The sequence below is a fragment of the Vulpes lagopus genome, chromosome 9, assembly GCF_018345385.1.
Source record: "Vulpes lagopus strain Blue_001 chromosome 9, ASM1834538v1, whole genome shotgun sequence".
Lineage (NCBI taxonomy): Eukaryota > Metazoa > Chordata > Mammalia > Carnivora > Canidae > Vulpes > Vulpes lagopus.
This window is the reverse complement of record NC_054832.1, coordinates 73,004,374-73,023,134: the sequence shown is the minus strand read 5'-3', so window position 1 is coordinate 73,023,134 and position 18,761 is coordinate 73,004,374. Positions and strand designations below refer to the sequence as shown.

Genomic DNA, 18,761 nt, shown 5'->3' with positions numbered 1-18,761 from the left:
CTTTAGAAGAAGAAGAGGGGACAGAGAATTCCAGCTTTGCCACCTTTATGACTTTGGACATCATTTAACCTCAATTTAAAGGAAACCTTAAATTGACATATCCTCTGTAATCCCTTTCAGCTTGAACATTATAGGACTCCAAAAACCTTTTAAGTATTATATCATTCTTATGGTTGTTTGATTTTTGAAACATGAAAAAGAAAACCTCTATCACTATATATGTGTTAAGAATTATGACAAGTAGGTGGGTACGTGTGCTATTTCCCAGGGGAAAGGAAGCTTTATAAAATTGAACGGTCTGCCCAAATGATCATGACTGAATCATGAAGCCAAGAGTTTTTACTCACTTTTTTCTGATATCTCTGATCTTTCTAAATTCTTTTTAAAGTGTAGTATGATGTGACATTTTAAAGACATCAATTATTAAGTCATATTCTGAAGATGCTTTTTCTCCCCCCAACATACACATGTAGCTTCCATTTCAGTGAGTTACAATTAAGTCTTACTAATTTATATAAAGTTCTAAAGATTAACTAGGAAAGTATGATTCTGGAAGCATAATATAGAAGCTAGAAAATGATGAAGGAGAATTTGACATTGATTCTGAGACCCAAACCCATGCTAATGAACTGTAACCCTTATTTAATCATGTTCCAGGGCATGACATTGCTCACCTTATGTGGTCCAATAGCCTCAATTAAAGTTGTTTTCACATTTTCCTGGAATAGGAATTATTTTCTAGTTTTCCTTGAATTCATTATTTACTCGTAAAATTTTTTTCTCTGCACTTGCCAGATAAGCCAGTCCTGTGAGCTCAATTCAGTGTTTATTGGTTGAAAATGATTTTTCCTCAAAAGTTGTCAAATTTATTTTCATTTTAACATTGTATCATAACATGACAACTCTAAAAATCTGTCCTCTGATAAAGCAGCAAATAGGTCTGAAAATATTTTCAAAATATTATGGAAACCATCCATATTACAGATTTATATTTCTCTGTATATAGGTACCTTGCCAAGACTTTATGCAGCTCTGTATACATTTGGTAAAGAAAAATGTCTGTTGTGGGTCTCAAGCTAAAAGAAGGCTACCTCTGCCGTGTTATCCCAGCCCCAACTTTCATCCCAGGCCCTTAGGATCTTTTAATCCCTCATGCTTACTGATGAAAGCCTCTGAGAGGAAAAGGAAGCAAACACAACGCCTCCCTAGTAGTATCAGGATCTGGCTTCTGTCCTTGCAGCATATGGAATGAGAAGCTCAGAAGCATGTTCAGTATAGTAGTGTCCCATGACCTGTTCCCCCAAATCAGCAGCAGCTCACACAGATGTCCTAATTTTAGTTATATGTACTGCACCTAGTATGATAGAGCTGACTGCATCATCATAGGGAATTCAAAACTTTTGAAGTTTAATTGTGTGCCTGTATATCTATCTGTATGTGGGCTTTTATATACACACATGTATGTATGTTTGTATATACACATATGTATATAATCAGTTACTCTTTAAGTGAATGTACATGAATACCCACATGTATCCATATATATGAGAAAATGGATTGTTTATAATTGACATGATCCTGTTGTGCCTCTTATTTCCTTCTATTCAGGTAGTTGTTGTCTATGAGTATACTCACCTGAATGGTTAGAGAATCCACAAAGTTTTGCATTTTGATGGTAAAGTTTTTTTTTAATATTTTTATTTATTTTTTCATGAGAGACACAGAGAGAGGCAGAGACATAAGCAGAAGGAGAAGCAGGCTCCCTGTGGGGAGCCCAGTGTAGGACTCAATCCTGGCAGGATCATGCCCTAAGCCAAAGGCTAATGCTCATCCACCGAGCCATCCAGGAATCCCTAATGTTAAAAATTTTATACCTTTCTGTATACTTCAGTATTACTGCTATCCACTAGAATTTTCTGTGATGATAGCAGTGTTGTGTATCTGCACTGTCCTGTAAGATAGCCACTAGCCACATGTAGCTATTGAGCATTTGAAATGTGGCAGTGTGGAGGCGTCTGGGTGGCTCAGCAGGTTAAACGGCCAAGTCTTGATTTTGGTTCAGGTCATGATCTCAGGGTCCTGGGATTGAGCCCTGCGTTAGGCTCTGCACTCAGCGCGGAGTCTGCTTGAGAAGTCTCTCTTCCTCTCCCTCCGCCCCTCTCCTGGCTCGCTAGCTTCCTTGCCATCTCTCAAATAAATAAATCTTTAAAAAAAAAAAGAAAAGAAAAGAAATGTGGCAATGTGACTGAGGATCTAAATTCTTCATTTCATTTTAATCAATTAAAGGTAATAACCACATAGGGGTAGCGGCTATTGTTATTGGACAATGCAGTTCTATAAAATGTCATCCAACATTTGTCAGCATTTCATTTACATAATAGACCAAGTGCTTACATTCTGTTAGGCCTAAAGACAAAGCAGCCTCTAGGAGAAATGAAGATGAAAAAACATGAAGATTGACTGAATATATTTGATGTTGAAAATAATTTTTCCCATTGAGTTTTTGGTGTTAGCATATTTTTCCGTCTGTCTCTGTACTACAATTGGAGTAGATTGAACAGCTGAAAAGGACATTTTCATCTTTTCTCTTACGAATATTACTTGTTTAGAACAGAAAAAATAGCATTGTAAATGCATAATTTCAACATGTGATTGGAGCTTGTATTCATTGTTGAAGTGATTTATTTAGTGCATTATTTCTCAAAAGTGTTAACAAATTTTGAAACTGGCATTTTCTAGAAAACTGTTTCCATGACAACCATGGTGTATACATCAGGGTTCCACTTAGACCTTCCAAATATAAAATATTGCCACTAGTACCCTGGTGCACATACAGGTGCATTTGAGTTATTTACTGCCAGAGGAGTGAGCTAAAATTAACATATGTTTGCATTGCTAATTATGAAATTGCAATAAATTAAATGAAAACCCATTTGATATGTTGATCACAACATACCGTTGTTGGTTCCTTCTTCCTATGAGGTCTCATTAAACATTATCAACAGATGTTTTTACATTTCTTCATAAGCTGGCTATATGGGTTTGTCATAATGTGTTTTAATTTGCTTTTCTGTAGAAGTCACATTTGTTTTTCTTTGGACTCTGTCTCGTTTTAGGAAATGGATCTGTTCTGAAATCCTAGTGTTACAAGCTTGACATGCAGTCAGTAACCTTTCCAAGTGTTTGCTGCTCAGGCTGTTCAGAGCACAGTACTAAGCACATGTTTACCTCTCAGTAGATACTATATGGCAACTGTCACTACTGGTTTTGGAAAAGCTGGCTGAATGACCAAACTTTGAAAGCCAGGTCCTTCAGTCACATTTTCTTGGTACTACACAAGTGAATTTTTCTAATTTAGATTAAAATTTTTAATTAAATTCTTTATCTCTGGTATATGTGCCAAACTCCCTTAGTCTTCAAAAAAAAAGTTCTTTTACAGAGAAAAATAAATCAGACTACTCAGAAGATGAACTGTTCTATAGATCAGTGTCATTTGACTCGTCTTTTCTTTTCCCCCTTTTAGTGATTGCCATTGATATTGATCCTGTTAAGATTGATCTTGCTCGCAATAATGCTGAAGTTTATGGAATAGCAGACAAGATAGAGTTCATCTGTGGAGATTTCCTCCTGCTGGCTTCTCACTTAAAGGCTGATGTTGTATTTCTTAGCCCCCCTTGGGGAGGACCAGACTATGCTACTGCAGAGACCTTTGACATTAGGACCATGATGTCTCCTGATGGATATCCTTTAGAAGGCTGAGAGTTTACTCAAACAATGGTTGTGGAGAGAAAGATGTGCATGTGAGTGAGTGTATGTTGTGTGTCTGTATTTCAGAAAGAGGTTAGTGAAATAGGGAGATACTCACTAGTAGCACTTGATAGATTCGAGTTGATTTTGCATAAAGAGCCAGTATGTAAAAATTAAGTGGTAGTTGATTTTCAAGAAGAATGGCAGATGTGAAGTCATATTTCCTTTGGTTACTATCCAATTTTATCATTATAAAACAAGAACTAGGAAATATTAATTGCTTGAAATTATTATCTTGAAAATTGGGAGTTTCAAAAAAAAAAAAAAAAGAAAATTGGGAGTTTCTTCAAGACCTATCCCTAGACTCTGGGTGACCATCCCTTAACTTTTCTTCAGCTTACACTGACTTGTGCTAATTCTATTTGCATCTTCAAATGTTTCCTGTTACTCTTTCAAGATACCGAAGCAAACCCTTCTTTCATAAAGAATAGCACTTATTATTTGACCCTTTCTTTATCTCTCCTCCCCAGAGGAATCATCTATTTGACTCTAACAGGAAGCATGTTTCTAAATTACTAACTAAAATTTAGAATGTAAACCACAACGACCAGATTTATGTGTCTTTATTCTTTACTGGAAAAAGGTGATATGCTTTCCTGTTCTATTTTCAAATAATTAGGAAATGGCAAAAAGAGAAAGTGTCTTTCTGGCTCTTGGCTGTCTTCCACAAGGATAATCAGATGAATAGGTTTAATTTCAGTGACCCATCTGAATTACAAAATCTACTTAATTCTCTTTTAGGTTCCATTAGAGGATCTAAATGTATGTTATCTTATAGTTACATATCAAAATACATTTGGATTATGACATATCTCTGATCAGAAATTAATGTTGTTTTTGTTACCATTCCTTAACTGTTGTCCACCTTTGAAATCTTCAGGCTTTCCCAGAAGATCACTAATAATATTGTTTATTTTCTTCCAAGAAATGCTGATATTGACCAGGTAAGCCACTACTGAAGAACTTCTATGAGCCTCTAGCATAACCATTACAAAAAATGGGCAGAAAAAAGATATAAGGCCTTCCTTTGAGAACATATTTATGAGACTGACTTTTTTACTATTATTAGAAAACTGAAGGTGTTTGGCAGTTAAATCAATGCCTGTTTCATCTACTTTATCTTTACAGCTCCTGGCTATAAAATAGAACCCTTTTAATTATATGCTCTGAAAGGGTAACTGTGTTGTATTTCAAATGTACATACCTAAACTAGCCAAGATCTGTCTTTACTAATACCTACCTTTAGAGGAGAGGTTTTAGGTATTCCTCAAAGAGGAGCTTAAATAGAAATACACAGATAGATGAAACCTTAATTTGGCCAGTTTAAATATAGTCTTGGAGTGTAGGATATTTGACTAATAAGTATATTTATTCCATTCTTCCCATAAACACTTAATATTATTATTGTCTCTTGTAGAATTGTATTTGGTATAACTGGCTCATAAAGATTCAATGGTGTCTTTATTTCATGTTTATTTGATTTACTTTCTATAAACACTACATATCTAATGTGTGAGAAGCATTCTGTTGAAAAATCTTTTGTCTTTTTATATTTTGAATTTTACTGTAGTGTTAACTAGCTCTACAGTTTTCCTTTCTCTCCTCTCTGACACTGAGAGCTGACCCTGTCGTTCTGAGGTTTTTAATCTTGTTCTGGAGAAAGTATCTCCCATTACCTATTCCACCAAATTTCTTTTTTTTTTTTTTTTCCACCAAACTTCTTATCACTTTTGTTCTTTTTTCTGGGACATCATTATGTGGATGTTAGTCTTTTATAACTATATATATATAAAACTATATATATAACTGTATGTATATATATATATATATATATATATATGGTCATTTAAGTATCCAAGTAAGCCCACCAAGGATCATACAACTTCTTATGAGGCTAGTTATAGAGCATAATATTTACGTGGCAAATAACAATTATGGAATCAACAGGCTCAACTTTATCTGGGAGTCTAGGATGCAGGTCAGAGTCACATGAGTAGCAGATACAGTTTAATATCAAATTTGATATAAAAATGCAGGGAGCAAGAGAATAGTGCTTTTTCTGTAACTGGTACAGCATAGTGTTTGGAAGGTCTAATGTATAAATAGGTTACAGGTGACAAGATCTAATTTCATCTCCTTCTAACCCATGGAGTGAGAGCTCATGCTTGTTCATCTTATTTATCTTTCTCTTAGCCCAGAGAATCTCCACTCTGGCAGCATGTTACAATCGTTCGGGGACTTTTAAAAACTTTATGTGTAGGTCTCAACCAGAAAATAATCAGAGTGAATCCTTCCCAGTAGACCAGAGTACTAGTACTAGTAGTTTTAAGAAGCTATTCAGCTAAAATGATAAAACTCTCAGAAGAAAATACAGGGAAAAATTTCATGATATTGGATTTGGCAACAATTTCTTGAATGTGACAACAAAAGCACAGGCAATATATTTCCCAGTGCTTTTTCTCTTCCTTTTTCTTCTGGGAGATCTGGTCTTCCAACCAGTTCATTCCTCAGGTGTATGAGTTATGTTATCTATCCCATCTATTGTATTTTTAGTTCAACTGTTACATTCTTTTACTTAATATTTCTGTACTATTATTTCTTGTTTTCTTCTTTTATACTCTAATAATATCTCTTACTATTATTTTAAGAATTTTAAATTCTTAATCTGATCTATCATTTCTTCCATATAATTTAGAATCCATTTTGTTTTTCTTCCATGAAATACTTGTGGTTCCCAAATGTCTTGTCTTACTGTGTATTGACTATTCTCAAGTAATGCAGAAGAAGTCAGGCCAGGCTAGAAACTAATGTCAACTCTGGCTGTATGTTAGGGTCCCCAGGAACCCTGGTAAAAACTGTAATAGCCAAGCCTCATCTCAGAAATTGATCTAGCCAGTTTTTTAAAGCTGCCAGGTAATTCCAGTGTGTAGCCTGGTTTGAGAACCACTGCTAAAAGGCTATCACTGCTAAAAGGCTATGTTACCCCAGTGATAACCTCAAAAGCTGAAAATGAGTAAGCTGTGGGGTGGCCAACCCAGACACCACAGGACTGCAGCTAATTATCACCAAGCACCATCTCAGGACACAACTCCTCACCTTTGAGGAGGAGCTGGACAAAAGCAGATTTAAAGGCTGTATTCTTTAATCTGCTAGTGTCATTCATCAACTCACTGGAATGGAGAGGGTAGAGTAAGACAGTGACTGTAAGGGATTAGTTCCCACCTGTTCCTCTCAGCTCTTCACAGCAGAATTTTTTTTCAGACTGCCTTAACTTTACTCCTGAACCTAGACCAGAGTTCCCAGTTTCTGTAAACGAGGCAGCATATACTGAATACAGGGTGATTGGGACAGAGCAGCAAAAGCAGAATTTCTTTTATTTAATTAATTAATTAATTAGCTAATTTGAGAGAGAGAGAGAACCTCAAGCAGACTCCTTGCTGAGCACAGAGCCTGGCACGGGATTCAATCTCATAACCCTGAGATCATGACCTGAGCCGAAATCAAGAGTTGGCTGCTTAACCGACTTAGCCACTCAGGCACCCCAAGAGCAGAATTTTTAAGTTTTCGTTTTCCTTTTTCCTGCCCCAAGCCAGAGGCACTCCCCCTCATCCTGTACACACACATTCACCATCCTGGGTCTCCAGAGATTTCTTTTGTTTGGCAGTTTCCCTCTGTATTGTTTCTAGTGCTGTCTTGCAGTAGCCAGCACTCATGCTAGGTCATCATCTTCCTAGGGCTTTGGTCAGTGGGGACATAAATGATGACAGTGCAACCTTCTCATAAGAAAGGTGGAGATTAAATGCTCTCCGTTTCTCATGGAATGACTTCAGGAAAGGCTCTGATGGTCTAGGACATAAACTGGACTTTGAAGAAGCTTGGATTGTAGGAGTTGAGGAGAAGGTGGCAAGAGCACCAATGACATGGAAGTGAGCATATGTGGACATAGTCTTGTGTCAGTTTGTCACACTATCCCAATCTTGGCTTATCTCCTTAGTCTTTGGAACACTGGCTCTCAGCTCTGGCTGCTAATTGGAATTGCCTGAGTGGCTTTTTTTTTTTTTTTTTTTTTTTTTATCATTGTGGTAAGATACACATAATGAAACTTACAATGAACCATTTTTAAACATACAGTTTAGTGGCATTAAATACATTCAGATTGTTTTGCAACCATTCCCACCATCCATCTCAGAATTTCTTCATCTTCCCAACCTGAAACTATAATTAAACACTGACTCCCCATTACCCTTACTACCTGCCCCTGGCAACCATCATTGTACTATCTCCTTGAACCTCAAATAAGTAGAATTATACAGTATTTATCCTTTTATATCTAGCTTATTTCACTGAGGTAGTATCCGAGAAGTTTATCCTGTTTCAACATGTCAGAATTTCCTTCCTTTTTAAAGCTGAATGGTAGTCCATTGTGTATAAATGCTACATTTTGTTTATCCATTCATCTGTGGACATTTTGGGTTATTTTCACCTTCTGGCTGATATGAATAATGCTGCCATGGGTGCACAGTATCTATTCCTGCTTTCAGTTCTTTTGAGTATATAGCCAGAAGCAAAATTGCTGAACCATAGAGTAATCCTGTTTAGTTTCTTGGGGATCCACTATACAGCCGAACCATTTTACATTCCTACCAGCAATTCTTTTAAGAGCTCCAGTTTCTCCACATTCTTACTAGCACTTGTTTTTCTGTTTGTTGTTTTTATAATAATAGCCATCCTAATGGGTATGAAATGCTATGTCATTGTAGTTTTGATTTGCATTTCCCTAATGATTCATGATGTTGAGCATATATTCACATATGCGTATTTTGGATATTAATCTCTTATTAGTATATGCTTTGCCTGTATTTTTCCCCATTCCATGAGTTGTCTTTGTACTATTTTGATAGTGTTCTGTGCTGCACAAAATTTTTAATTTTGATGAAGTTCAACTGAGCTGTTTTTTTCTATGTATTGCCTGTGCTTTTGGTGTCACATTCAAGAAATTGTTGCCAAATCCAATATCATGAAATTTTTCCCTGTATTTTCTTCTGAGAGTTTTATCATTTTAGCTGAATAGCTTCTTAAAACTACTAGTACTAGTACTCTGGTCTACTGGGAAGGATTCACTCTGATTATTTTCTGGTTGAGACCTACACATAAAGTTTTTAAAAGTCCCCGAACGATTGTAACATGCTGCCAGAGTGGAGATTCTCTGGGCTAAGAGAAAGATAAATAAGATGAACAAGCATGAGCTCTCACTCCATGGGTTAGAAGGAGATGAAATTAGATCTTGTCACCTGTAACCTATTTATACATTAGACCTTCCAAACACTATGCTGTACCAGTTACAGAAAAAGCACTATTCTCTTGCTCCCTGCATTTTTATATCAAATTTGATATTAAACTGTATCTGCTACTCATGTGACTCTGACCTGCATCCTAGACTCCCAGATAAAGTTGAGCCTGTTGATTCCATAATTGTTATTTGCCACGTAAATATTATGCTCTATAACTAGCCTCATAAGTTGCATGATCCTTATATTAAATATTAGGTAGACTTACCTGGATACTTGAATGACAATAGGAAATTTACTATTTATTGCAAAAGTTACAATGAATATGTCTTTTCTAGTTAAATAAGCTTTTGTTCAAGGTGAAAGGTAACTTTTTTCTTTAATGTGTGTTTTTGGTTTACTTCAAAAACATGGTAGCATCATGGTTGGTAGTTCATTCACATTTTCTACCTGTAGAGGGAGTAATGACACTGAAGAATAATAAAAGTCAAAAATGGAAATTTCAAGTACATTATATTGTTTGGTATTAAATTTGAAACAAATTACAGAAGGAAGTCAACTTTTCTTTTTAAAATAAAGAAAATCTAACCATATGTAGGATTTTTAAAACGCAAGAGACAGCAGTACTGCACGAAGAAAGAAAGCAGCGTTACAGAGAAGTCAGCTTTTTTGTTATGGAACATTTAGAATGTCACAGCAACTTGCACTTACAAATGGTCTGGGTTCCCCAAGCTTATGAGTTGGTGGTTTGAAACTCAGGCTGCATTTTTCCCATAGAAATGTCTATAAAGAATAATTTCCCATCCAGGGAGATTTGTACTCTGGAGAATATTTATATTTAGGGTAACTAAACTGAGTATGATCTCAGTACAGATACAGCTTGTTCTGTGATCCCTCCACATAGGAGATGAGGCTAATTGTTTTCTGTATCTAGTAAAATATTTTTTTCTAAGTCCCCTATTACCTCAGTCTCTTATTCCCTTTTTCTGTGTGGGGGGGTTACTTACTCCAAACACATATTCCGTTGTTACCTAAACTCTCACTCTCCAACTTATTAACTAATGTAGAAAGTTGTTTTGTGCTAGACTCTTGGAGGGAAATCACAACTGAAACTTCGGAACTAATTAGCTTCAGTTCAGAGGACCCAGGGTATATGTATTTATCTACTAAATGCCTATTTCTTGCTGTGTTTTCTTTCATTTTTCTCCTTTGACATTCATACAGTTACAGCCAATACTAGCTTTGGATCCACCAGGCATTCCAAATATGGGAAACTTCTGTTTTTAAAAGTAAATATACACAATATGGATAGAAGTCTTTGAGCAGAGTAGAATGTTTGTATGAAGTCCCTGTGGGCGGAAGCTCAAACCAGGAGGAGCCCTGTCTCCCAGGCAGACATTGGAATGCAGGGAGGAGTGGGTACTGGTTCATTTGGTACAGCACCTCCTTATCCTTATCTCTTAAAATGTCTGGCCTCAGAAAAGTGATAGCATTTATGCTTTTCAAGTCAAATTAATTTAAAGTTCTTTCTTTTATAATTTGTTTAAACCAGTATAGAAAGCAGGGCAACATTGAGCACATCCCTAAGAATTGTGTTGAAAAGTAAACTGGGGGGCACCTGGGTGGCTCAGTGGTTGAGCATCTGCCTTGGCTCAGGTCATGATCCCAGGGTCCTGGGATCGAGTCCCACATCAGGCTCTCTGCTCCCTCTGCCTATGTCTCTGCCTATTTCTTCATGTCTCCCATGAATAAATAAATGAAATCTTTAAAAAAAAAAAAGTGAACTGGGAGGTGGCCCTGTATCGTGTAATTCCTGGCACTCATCTAATAGACATGCTCCACCCTTCCGTGACTTCCTCCAGCCAGGCATCACCTATTTTATTTCCTGATAAAACAAGAAAATATTTGTGAATTGACCTAGTACATAGGTAAAACAACCTGTGATTGTTAAAGTTGTATCCTTAAGTATAGAAATTGTGAGATTTAATCAAGAGACCTTTCTAGTGGGCAGAGTTCTTGAAGATCCCCCTGGAACCAATACATTGTGTCTAGGAAGGGGATGGTTCCTAATTAGAGCAGTTACCACACTTCTAATAGTCTATTTTATTAGGTAGATAAGGTGGGAAAGGAAGGAAAGGAGGACTGATTTATAGGTAACATTTCTAAAACCACATAGAAGAATACAAGTAAGCACTTAAATAACTAAAGCTATTTATAAATATGGAAACTATTAGGTAATATTGTTATTTGGAAAAATATTTTAAATATAATTAAACTCCATTCGTTAGCATTTTTCATCCTTGTTTTTAGCTAAGTGCAATAAAAATTTACCACTAATTTCTTCGCAAATATCACTTCTAAGCTATAATAGTATCTATTTAATAAATGAAAAGTTAGGGCCTTACTGGTTTCTAAATATTAAGAGTGATAAGAAATTTGTGTCAAATTCTTTAAATGAAATTTCGATAGTAGAAATCTGGTCTAAGAGCAGCACTGTCAATATAGCCAGAATTGTGTCCACATGGTAAATCTGATGAAGTCATCCCAACAACTGAAAGACCCTTAGTCCAGGTATAGAAGCAGGAGAGAATAGAAGGACCAAAAACTGGATGGATTTTTGGTACACGTAGGAATAGTAAACTGTTGAACCTGAAAACAAACACCCTCTAAGACTGCAAGCACTCAAAAGTACATTCATCCTACAAAGGACCAGTACCCTGAATTTGTATACAATACAAATAATTTTTAGTTATAAATGTTTAATATTTCTTGTCTGGATGGCATGTTTAGAGTTTGGGGCTTTCCCCTGCACATTTCATTGGATTATCACAGCAGCTAGGGTAGGCAAATCAGGTTATCAGCCTACAGTTATAGGTGAGTGAACTAGGGGAGTTTAGTGATTTGCCTGGTCATTCTGTCTCTCAATAGCAATGCCTTACTGATCAGTGCTCACTGATAAGGGTTTCATTACCAAAAGGAACAGATCTCTCTTATCCCTGTGTTCGCCCACCCTGAAATTGGGAACAGAATAGAAGTTGAGGTGACAAGAGAGGCAAAGAGAATTAGGAAGAATTTCTACTGGATCAGTTCTGTTCCATTCCTGATTGGTGAGAAAAGCAAAAGAAGGCTAAAAATTCACCACAAACTAGAAGGCACTTGCTGCTGAGCTTTGTCTGCCATGGGTATTAACTGGTACCTAGATTCCCAGACCACCTCTGTTCCTAGGGAAACCCACTGCTTAGTACATGCATTGCAGTTAAGGATACATTTGACCAGCTTCTAATGTTTATTAGCTGGCTTTCCCCTGGGATGTTTGCCGTTGGACAATAGAGCCGTGTTGTTTGTTCTTGTAGTACATATATCCTCATTCTCCACAGAGGCTATGTACCTGGCCTCTTAAGTGGAATTGGAAAGACACAAATGCTTCTGAACATAAGCTTATATTTCCTTTGCTCCTTTGGGTACATTTTTTCAGTAAATAGCTAAATAGAAGGATACCACACATATTGCTCTGGACAAGTCCTGTGCTAACAGCTAGGGATCCTGATTCTCTGGTCTGTTGTACTTTCTGTAACTAGTTAAATTTAAGTACAGTCTTCATGTTTCCAGATTCCAGCTCTGAGAACACGTAAGAAGTAAAGCTTAGTGAACTGATTTTTGGTAGCTTCTAAGAGACTAATGTAGGTAAGCCTTTGATGCCCATGAGAATTTTTTTGACCTGTCATGACTGTGCACCTCTTGAAAGTGGTGGCTTTTAAAATCATATTTGTTTTAATCAACAAGTAAACATTTGGAAAAAAGAAACAGGAAATGATATCTTGAGAGCCTGAGATAGCATTCAAACTATTAGCAAAATACTATTAGTAAAAAAAGTAAGATTCATTCACTTAAGCATAGAAATTGCATTTCTGTATTACCATGTGCAGATAAATAGAACTAATCTATAAGTTTTGAGTATTACCTGATTTTCTACTAATTAAAAATACTTCCTTTTATCTCCTAGAGAACTGTTGATCAGAAATATTTTTACCTAATTTACCTTCACTTGTGTGTAATGATTTGTTGGATGTCACAAAAGGAATATGAGGGCAAAAGGAACCACAGATAAGGTGCTTGCCTGCTGGGCATTAGGTTTCCCATCACAGCGAATATTATTTCAGATGCTCACTACTCCTGTCATTAATTGGCAGAAATCCATAGACCCCATAAAAGATACTCTTGATTTTCACCTGATGTAATTTGCCTGTAAGAGCAATTGCATATACAACCACTTCTCCGGTATAGTAATAGGATTTTTTTCAGTGCTAATTTTTCTGTATCTTTCTTACAATAAAGTGTTCCTGTCCTTGATATTGATTATATGTTTTTCCGTTAGGATCCAGTTTGGTAGTCATTCTCTCTCATTTGTTCAGCTCCCATACATTTTTATTTCAAATCAGTTTGCTTTTGAAAAAGAAAAATATGAGGGGTGCTTGGCTGGCTCAGTCCGTAGAGCATGCGACTCTTGATCTCAGAGTCAGTCGTGAGTTCAAGCCCCAAGTTGGGCATATAGTTTACTTTTAAAAAGAAAGGAAAAAATGCACTTTTGAAAATTTAGTTGGCTCTTAAATCTTTCATGCCTTTCATTTTGAAAGCTATCACCTGTACCATGGTCTTTACCTGTTTCTCCTTTCCCAGTCCCCAAGTAACAACTTATAAAATCTAGTTGATGAGAGTTCCAGTCTTAGTTCTAGTTCCAATCCAAAATAATTGAGATTTCTTTTGGTAAATCTAGTTAGTATACTTGGGTAATAGGCAAAAAACGTAGCATGTGATCCATAGCTGATAACCTTTATCTATTTACCTACCTATGCCTTTCTCTCTGTCTCACCCCCTCCTTCCCTTCTTCTCCCTCTCAATTAAACTTTAAGAAAGGAAAAGGAATCAAGTAACATTTTGCCAGTTAAATCTGCTAGTGAAAGATACAGACCGCTGGAGGTTAATGGCATTAAGTTTGATTGAAGCAAATCATTACTGGTTTGAACTACATAATCTTTAGCGTCTTTTCAACTCCAGAATCCTAACCTTTAAAAGTACAAAAAAGCTAAAGTTAGAAATTGTTTTTTTATTAGAACATATGAAAGTAACATTCTTTTTTTTTTTTTTAGTTTCTCTCTAAACACTGAATAGATACAAGTATTCCCATTGTATTTTAATATCAATTCACCTTTTCCTCCTATATTTTCTGTCATCTGACTCTTCCAGCCTTCTTGAAGTCAGAGAATTTTTTTGTTTTTTGCTGCATACCACTGCCTGAGCCAAAAAACCTCTAAGTGCTCAGTAAATAGTTTTTTAATAAAATAATTCATTAATGTTTTGCAACAGACCTGGGAAACACACACAATGAGCACATCTCCACTCCTTTCTCTATCCAAAGCACCTAAGTCCAGGCAACCCTCTAAAAAGTGGGGAGAAAGGAAAAGAGATTTATTTTAATGTAATCCTATTGATGGCTCACAAAATACACTCTTTAGGGGAGTTAGGTAGTATTCCTGTTTTTCAGATCTTTTTAAATCGATGGTTGAACTGGTATTAAAATTTATCTCTGACTTTGCTCTTGGTTTTCTGCTAGACCTATCCTAGCATGTTTTTCCTATGGTTTCAGTCTGCTTGGTTTTCTTAACCTGCCCTCTTCTCTCCCCTTTCCCTCTCCTCCCCTCTCCTCCCCAACCACCACTACTCCCCCAGAGAAAACTTAAGCCTTTGAAGCCTCAGTCACTTCCTCTAAGTAAATCACTGTTTAAAGAAACAGGAGAAATACTGCACCTGAGTTCTGTCTAAATCCTCGAAAAATTACTGTGAAATAATTGTATTTTAGATGTACCAGTCCGAATTCCTTTTATTCATTAGAGACAAAATTGTTCATTTTGCCCTTCCTTATGAAAAATCAGACTTGCAGGGGCACCGGGTTGGCTCGGGCATTTGGTCTCTAGGTCATGAGTTCAAGCCCCACATTTGGTGTGGAGCCAACTTAGAAAAGGAAATAAAAATTAGACTGGCATAAAGATACCAAAATAGAAAATTAAGCAATTACTCCTATAATTGCCACCCTGGGACTAGTTGGCTACTTTTAATTTCCAAAGTTTTACTTTAATATATTCCTTATTAGTAAATCGTGGATACATCTGTGCTTTCTATCATTATGACAGATACTGTGTTTGACTCCAGTTGTCAACTATTCCTATTGATAAAAATCCAACCATCTCATTATATCTCTTGTGCAGGTGGAGGTTGATATTGACATTGCTACTGGTTTCGTGGGACAGCTTCTTTTAGAATGACCTGTGGTTTCTTCCCTATTTCTGTATCTGACTTTTTTTCTAAGAGGAAGTTGAAATGCTTTAAAATACATGCTCATTGGTGATACACAATAAATCTTTCCTTCTGCCAGATGCTGCTGTTGCATTTGTAATACCACTGAGATTAGATCTCTCAACCTCCAAACTAAATTAAACCAACAGCATCTCTCTTTGGAAAATACACAGTTTTGCCAATTATGACAACAGAATGAATTACAGAAACTACATTTTGGAGTGCCAAGGTGGCTCATTTGGTAAATCATCCAACTCTTGATTTTGGCTCAGGTCGTGATCTCAGGGTCAAGAGATCAAGCCCTGCACCCTGTATTGTGCTCAGTGCTCAGCATGGAGTCTGCTTAAGATTCTCCCTCTGCCCCTTCCCTCCTCTCTCTCTACCTCTCTCTAAAATAAATAATCTTTAAAAGAAAAAAAAGTTGGTCACTGTATTCTAGTAGACCTCAGAAAGTAGGGGGGCTTAATACACACATAGTGAAGACTAGAACTCTCACAAGAGAGTGGGATCAAGTCCGTCTTGCACTTTAATGTATTACTAGCATCATGTAGCAGGTGTTTGGTAAATAATATTCTTGAATGAGTGAGACAGTAAGGGGAAGAAAAAAGCTTTCAGGGAAGAGAGTTATTCTTTAAGTTTCTATTGTAATAGATAAACCTGACATTTGGGAAGGATATGTTCATTTTCTCTTCCTCTGAGTTCCTTAGCCTCTGGCATTGGAGAGATTAGGTCTTGAACAAATAACATAGCATGATGGTCATATCCATTTTAGCAGAAGTGTTTGAAACAAGTATCTCTGCCACCAAATATTGCAATCATACCTGCCTGGAAAGTAACAGAAACATTTGAGATGCCTCATTATTTGAAAGACTTCAGTGAAAAAGCTAGAGTCATCCTATTTGATAAATCATATAAATAAAAGATTTATTTTGAAATCATGCTTATGTTCTGTAAGACTTTCTTCATTTTTTTTTTTAGGTGGCATCCTTAGCTGGACCTGGAGGGCAAGTGGAAATAGAACAAAACTTTCTTAATAATAAACTGAAGACAATCACTGCTTATTTTGGGGACCTGATTCGAAGATCAGCACCTGAATCATAACCGTGAGGTGGTATGGGACAAAAAGTTTATGTGTGGCCAGAACACTATGCAGATGAGGCCCTTGGAATTTCTATCTGTATTCACTGATATTTTGTACTCATAATCTTATATCACCATATGAAATGGAAACTTAACAGTAGATCAAGGAATATGAATGAAGTGCTTTGACATCTTTGGACAATGTTACTTCTGTATATTATACAGTAGGATAGTAAGTGTCTGAAATGGAAAAGGTAGGCTGTGCTTACTGTCAGACAATGTGTATATATGTATGTGTGTGTCCATTTTTTTTTATAATTACACGTTTTGGTTTAACATCTTTGTGTGAATAAAAAACAATTACTGTGTTTTTTCTAACATAGAGATATAAGAAAACAATGAATGAGCTATGAACTATAGTCTATCCATCCGTTTGACCCCTGCTGAAATAAATAATGTTAAACCTCTAAGGGAAGAAACATAAACAGTTCCAAAGGGTACAAAATAAAAAGTAAAACTCTCCCACCCCCTAGACGTACCCTTTATTCATTTACCTAAAGATAACTACAACCAACAGTATTTTCTATTTCCTTTGGAAGACAGAAGGAATTGCAGTATACTTTTTAATACACTTTTTTCCCTCTAACTGATGCACTGTTCAATACTCCTTCCTTTTTTTTACTTAATGAATCTTTTTTTAAAACTGTACATTTTTACAGATATTTCTTGAAGACCTTTCCATGTCCTTACATACATGCAGATCTACCTCATACCTTTTCATGGCTATCTTGTATTTTTTTCTGGATACACTATAATTAATTGAACCAGTCCCCTGCTGATGGACACTTGGGCTGTTTGCAATTTTTGCAACTATCAACTATTATGGGCATCATCAGGCATTTTAATTTTATTATCTCATGTGTCAGAAAAATTGTATCTTATTATTTGTATGTATTCTTTAATTATGAATGAGATTTGAGCATATTTTCATATATTTTGGTCTTATAATAGTTTTCCCCTTTTAAACTGACTATTCCTATCTTTTATCAATTTGTCTTTTGGATTATTACCTTTTTCTTAATAATATGCATGAATTCTTCATAAATTAAAGAGCCTTTGTCTTCACTGGGTGTTGCAAATATGTTTTTCCAGTTTGTTATTGGCTTTTGCTTGTTTTGTGACTTTTTTATTTGCCATACATAAGTTTTTAAATTTTTATGTAGTCAGACTTACCAGTCTTTTTCTTTGTTGCTTCTGGGTTTATGATTTTTTGAAAAATCTTTACCATTCCCAGAATAAAAATACATTTGTCTAAGCTTTTTTCTAGAATTTTACTATTTTTGTGTCTTTGCTCCATCTAGAATTTACTTTTTAACATCTTTTTATTTTATAGAGTGAGCTATATTTTGTAACATTGGGGTTTATATTTTTTCTATTAAAATGGCAATGAAAGGAAGAATGTGTGTTGCTTAATTATTCATCTAAAAAAGCATATTCAGTTAATTGTACAGGCAGATAAAAAGACACAGACACAGTACTCTGACTATCAAGGATCTGAGATCTTTATCTTTAAATAATGTGATCATGTTAAATATTAAACAAAACATGGTTTAGGCTAGGAGTATTGAAATAAATTGGGGGAATTTCCAGTAAGTACTGGAAAGAATAACTATTAGCTAAGAACAACTTTGTTGGAGAATGAAGAAGCAGTGCTAACTGCTGTGTCTTGAAACTTCACACTGTGTGCCCGCCCGATTATCCTGTAACAGAAGTAATAGAACCAGTCGTGAAGGGTTAATTCTTTTATTGACTTACAACATCAAAGTCTGTCAGTGTTCTCTGTTTTTATACTTTCTCATCATGAAACATTAATATATGTGTCATAGATTTGTCGTTTTTAAATTAATGGCAGCATTGGTCATAAACATGTGGCCTCTAGAACTTAGTCACTGAGATAAGAGGTGGAGGAGTAAAAGCGGATTTACAAAATCACCAGTTTTTTAGTTTGTGTCCCTTCATTTTTCATGCATTCCTTTTTTCCACAGTACGTTTTCTTATATATATTGGTTTTTTTCTTTTGTTTTTGTTTTTGTTTTTTTTTTAATTTTATTTATTTATTCATGAGAGACACAGAGAGAGAGGCAGAGACACAGGCAGAGGGAGAGGCAGGCTCCCTGCAGGGAGCCTGATGTGGGACTCAATCCTAGGATCCCAGGATCACACCCTGGGCGGAAG

General features: G+C 36.0%; 1 protein-coding gene across 2 annotated transcripts in view; it reads left to right on the top strand.

Moving 5' to 3' along the window:
* The window catches only part of TGS1 (trimethylguanosine synthase 1), a 41,073-nt gene extending 23,422 nt beyond the window's left edge, over nt 1–17,651 (top strand). For both annotated transcript variants that reach the window (XM_041768839.1, XM_041768838.1), the window contains 3 exons: nt 3,524–3,740; nt 4,673–4,751; nt 16,425–17,651. In XM_041768839.1, coding sequence (XP_041624773.1) covers nt 3,524–3,740; nt 4,673–4,751; nt 16,425–16,547 — 419 coding nt within the window. In that variant the 3' untranslated portion in view covers nt 16,548–17,651. The remainder of the gene's footprint in view (nt 1–3,523; nt 3,741–4,672; nt 4,752–16,424) is intronic.
* The last annotated feature ends 1,110 nt before the right edge of the window (nt 17,652–18,761 follow it).